We start from the raw sequence: 5,295 nt of genomic DNA, 5'->3' as shown, positions 1-5,295 counted from the left end.
ATCCTCCTAGGGCTCCAATTAGGGGTAGATTAAAATTTTTTTATGGAGGCAGTTGGGTTGAAACATGAAAAGAGATTATGCAAGAGGTATGGAGGAATACAAAGAAGAAAGGAGATGGTGGAGTTGTTAGGGTTGAGAAGTTGAAGATGCCGATTTTTGAGGGGGAAGAAGCACATGGGTGAGTGTATCGGGCGGTTCGATATTTTGCAGTGACTGTGCTAGATGGGGAGGAGAAACTCATGGTTGCAATATTATGTTTGGAGGGGAAAACCCTAACTTGGTTTTAGTGGAGGGAGGCTAGATATCCGATCCGTTCATGGGAGGAATTTAAGGATTGTTTGTTGGAATATTTCCGAGCCATTCAAGAAGGAGACCTACACGAGCAATTCTTTGCCTTGACGCAGAAGGGGATTGTTATGGAGTATAGGGAGAGATTTGAGCTACTGTCAAGAAGGCAGAGGTAGATCCAAAAAGTCTTCGTCATATTGTATAAAAAATGATCTTAATTTATTAGAATTAAATGAAAATATGACACTCAATAGGTCGCAATGGAGAAAAGGGATTCATGGGGATTCATGTAGCCAACCCCACCCCACTTAGTGGGATAAAAGTTTTTTGTTGTTGTTGTATTGCAATTTTTCATAATGATCATTCTAAAGGATTTTAAAATGAGAAGTTTGAAAAAATTTTGTTGAGATATTGATTGATACCAGGGTTAACCCAAATCACAATAGACATGAAAATATTTTTGTGGTAATTCAAAAGGAATTACAAGCAAATACTCTTAAACTTAGGAAAAATAACAATACAACATAGACAACACCCGACGGTGAGGGCGCAGAGTGGCAAGTTGCGGCTGAGGTAGTGAGATTCGGAAATTTGTAGGTGAGGGATAAGGCTGGACGGTGGAGGTTGCAAGAAAAAAGTATGGGAGATGTAGGCGATAGCAATAGTGGAAGGTCTAGGGAGGGGCGGTTGGACAATAACTCGCAGCCGTAGGCGGAAGGATGTAGATAGACAATAGGTAACAGGGGCTTGGAGGGGATTACGGTGCAGGGTGGTGGCTGGATAGCAGCTAGCAGTAGTAGATGGAATAAGGTACGGCTGGATCACAGGTGCCAGGGGTTCTGGATGTGATTACGGTGCAAGGAAGGCTGTTGGACAACGGGTTGAAGTGCAGGAAAGGTGTTTTGGTAACAGGTTATGAGGTTGGAGGAGTTGCGAGGCAGCAGGGAAGGATCACTAGGGATGGAGGTTGGAAAACAGGAATAGGTAGTTTCTTATGGTGGAGGGGAGCGTGCGGGTGAGGGGAATAAGGAAAGATACACACCACTTCGGGATAAGTTTTAACGGAGCACATTCTCACCGTCAAATATAGTCCTAGAATGAAAAAGATTACTTCTGCAGCTGTCATGACAGAAACACTCAGCAAAAACTAACGCTAAACACAACAAACGACCTATTTATAATAAAAAGATAACCAGGGGGGTTCCCTTTTGGGTGGAAACACAGTTCCCACCCTAATTAGTTTCGGTCGATGCAGCCTCCCTGCTGATCCGACAGACCCTAGCTGAACCTAGGCCTGGTTCAGCCTCAGCAGCCCCAACATTACTGATATAAAACATAATTTTTCAGCACCTGGGACACAAGAATAAAATGTGATGAATTAAAAATAGAACTCTTCTAGAAGCTGTTAGATCAATTTTCAGTGAGTATAAACTTCCTAAATATTTTTGAACTAAAGCAATAAATACGATTTATTTTGTGTTGAGTAGAGTAAATGTGAGACATAAGCTAAATAAAATACTATATAGGTTATTAAAAGGAATAAGTTGAAATTTTTTTTATTTACATTTCTTTTAATGCAAATGCTTTGTTTTAAATAATGAAAAAACTAACTTTGAGAAATTTGATGTTAAATCGGATGAAACTATTTTCTTAAAATACTTAGTAGAAAAAACATGTATGATTTTTAACAAGATAACAGTAGTAGCAGAATAGTCTACTTATGTTGCCTTAGCAGAAGAGTCTACTTTTGTGTCTTTGGTGAATCAAATCCTTTCATTCCACTTGTAGATATAAAAAAGACGAGGAAATAATGACAGATTTATTAAAAAATTTGGGATTAGAAGAACAGAATAATAAGAGTTAAATATCATCTAGAGAATGGAGATATTTCTCGAGTCATCCCGGAGATATTGTCATAGGAGATCCATTAGTTGGTGTCAGGACTAGAAACGGTCTAAGACAAGAAGTTAGTCGGACTACATTCGTTTCCTTGATTGAACCTACCAATATAAATGATATTCTAGCTGATGGATTTTGGATTAGTGCTATGTAGGAAGTGCTAAATCAATTCAGGAATGATATTGGGTGCTGGTGACTAGGCCAACTGATCAGAGTATAATTGGTGCTGAAAGGGTTTTAAAAAATAAGTTAAATGAATCTTGGTCAGTTGTAAGAAATAAGGCTATAGATTATTGGCCAAAGAATACAATCAAGTTGAATGAATATATTTTGAGGAGGCCTTTGCTCTCGTAGCCAGCCTAAAAGTCATCAAATTATTATTAACTTATTCATGTTTTAAAGTTTTAAAGTGTCCATCAAATTATTATTAACTTATTCATGTTTTAAAGTTTTAAAGTGTCCATCAAATTATTATTAACTTATTCATGTTTTAAAGTTTTAAAGTGGATGTTATGAGCATTTTTCTGAATGGTGTAGTTTAGGAGGAATGTTCTCTGTTTGTAAAAGGTTCAATTAACACCACTCTGTTCATAAAAAAGACTAATAAGGAGGTTTTTGTTGTTCAAATATATGTGGATGATATTCTTTTTGGATCGGCCAATAGATTAATGTGTGAAGATTTCACTTCAATTATTAGTCAGGAATTTGAAATGAATATGATGAGAAAATTGACTTATTTCTTAGGCTTTAATGTGAAACAAATAAAAGAGGTAACTTTTCAGAGTCAAACCAAGTATACTAAAGAATTGAATAAAAAAATTGACATGGAAGAATATAAGAGTGCAAACACCACTACGAGCCCTTCAACTCAGATTGATAAGAATCCGAATGGAAAAGGCATATACCCTAAAAAATATTGATGGATGATAGATTCATTATTATATTTGACAGTTAGTCAACCTGACATTAGGCTTAGTGTATGCTTCTGCACATGCTTTCAATCCAACCTAAAGAGTCACACCTAGTGGCATTAAAAATAAACTTTAAGTATTTTATAGGATCTTCTAGATTAAGAATTTGATGTCACAGGAATAGTTTATTTTTTGATATAGTTATGTATCAAGTCTCTAATTTTGCTGGATGTATCAACACTTTAAGAATTTGCCAATTCATTGGACACTCCTTAGTTTCCTAGTCTTGCATAAAACAAATGTTCAGGGTGAAAGTGCCAATAGTTCCTAAAGTAAACCTAATGCTATGTCGTGCTCTGGAGATAACCAAATTTTAGCCAACGCTTTTCTGAGATCTAATTGATGCCACCACAATAAGAACTAGGATGAAATGCTCCTCGCGCTACCTTGACTATTGTTAGTCTGACCATTTACACATCTTTTCCCTCAACATTAACCGTATTTATTATGGTTAATCTCTCTTGAAAAAAGAGGAACTTTTAAGTTTTTGTAACATCGTTTTTTCTGTTCTCCCTTTCTTAAAGGAATATCCTTTGTTTTTTGAATATTGTAAACTTCTGGTTTTTTATTGGCTTTAAAATTTATTCAGAAGTATACCTTCATTGTTTTGTTATAGTCTTTTCTATCTGTCTTCACACTATGCCGATCAAGGTTGCTGCCAGAAAAAATACGCAGTAGTGCTGTGGAGGAATAAAAGATGTATTTTTAAGAAACACTGTGCTTGACTGATTCAGTCCTTAGGATTTATTGTAGGTATAACTTCAAACTTTTACCTAGAAGGCTAATTCATGTTATTCTGCTTACGTATGGGAAAGTATGTTTCCATTTTGTCCCATATGAGCCTAAAAGTTTTATTATTGTTTTGATTTGCCTAACCTAAACTAAATTCCTGGGTATGAATCAATCCTTCGGCCTCGCTCACCAGGTTAGTCTGGGCATTTACATACATGTCACAAAATTCTTATGCATTTGCATATCTAACACCTAAACAATGATGTTTACAATTTACATGTATACCACTCAAATTTTTAACATAACATAAAAAATACCACCTTCACCATTGAAATAAACCTTTTCATGCATAGGTTTGACACCTATGTTTTATATGTGTAAATATCAAATTTGAAGTGTTAGATATATAAAACTTATGAATTGTGAGGTATGTATGTAAATTTCCCAATCTAATTTGCTGAAGTGTCATTGAGCTCTCACTCTACCTTAGTGCTGACATATCATGATCTATGGACAAGCTTCGACCTTTTATAACTAGAAAATACGCCTTCTTTTAAATTATTTCAGAATATGAAGAAGAGGCACAAGGTTGAACGGGAACTGAGCATCGGCGAGGAGGTCGGGTGGTCGAAAAATGTGGAAGTTGCAAAAGCGAATCCTAAGCTCGCAGCTATGAACAAGAAGTTTGGAGTGATACATGGTATTTCCTCTCTTGCAAATATTCTCTCCTTTGGCAGCCTAGCAATGCACTCTTGGTACCTGGCTGGTAAGATTAAACTGTAGAAATATTTAACGGTTGTGATTTATAATCTTATTTGATAACGTGATATTATGATCACTTATTTCATTCTGTTGGTGGAATGAACTTTACTGTATTTTAAAGGAGGCATGTCTTATTGTGCCTTTTCTTTCCAAACCAAATCATTGAAGCATTTTTGTCTTTTGTGGCATTTACATACATACCACACAATTCTCATGTATTTAAATGCCTAGCACCTAAACTTTCATATGTATAATCATAACATCCACATCCTTGATATCACATAAAAAATACCATTATTACTGATACACCATCAACAAATATTGCCATTAGCATGAATCTCGATGTGTTTGGCACGAATCTTTGAGTATTTTTTAAAATCATATAGGACTTCGATTTCAACAAACTTACAGTCAAATTGACCAAATGACACCAAAATTGATTCAATTTGAGTTAAATCAAGCACTGATCAAGCCGTTAAACAACTTTTGAAAGCTTTGGGTGGTCAATTAGAGAGTTAAATGGATTCCAAACCCGACAGGTTCATAGTAAAATCGAGCATTTCAATGAGATGAATCCAATGAGCCCAAGATCCATCACTTCCAACATCTTTAAAGCACAAAAATGTCTACAAAATGTCATATG

At 35.7% G+C, this 5,295-nt stretch overlaps 1 protein-coding gene across 1 annotated transcript in view; it reads left to right on the top strand.

Annotated features, from left to right (window-relative positions):
- Positions 1–4,819, top strand: part of LOC110019117 (transmembrane protein 205) — a gene marked incomplete at its 5' end in the record, with an annotated part of 12,520 nt that extends 7,701 nt beyond the window's left edge. Inside the window, 1 exon segment of the mRNA XM_020716691.1 lies at positions 4,458–4,819. Coding sequence (XP_020572350.1) covers positions 4,458–4,673 — 216 coding nt within the window.
- Between the last annotated feature and the right edge of the window lie 476 nt (positions 4,820–5,295).

Source organism: Phalaenopsis equestris, unplaced genomic scaffold, assembly GCF_001263595.1.
Source record: "Phalaenopsis equestris unplaced genomic scaffold, ASM126359v1 Scaffold000049, whole genome shotgun sequence".
In the NCBI taxonomy this organism is placed as follows: domain Eukaryota; kingdom Viridiplantae; phylum Streptophyta; class Magnoliopsida; order Asparagales; family Orchidaceae; genus Phalaenopsis; species Phalaenopsis equestris.
This window is presented reverse-complemented; position numbering and strand designations above follow the sequence as displayed.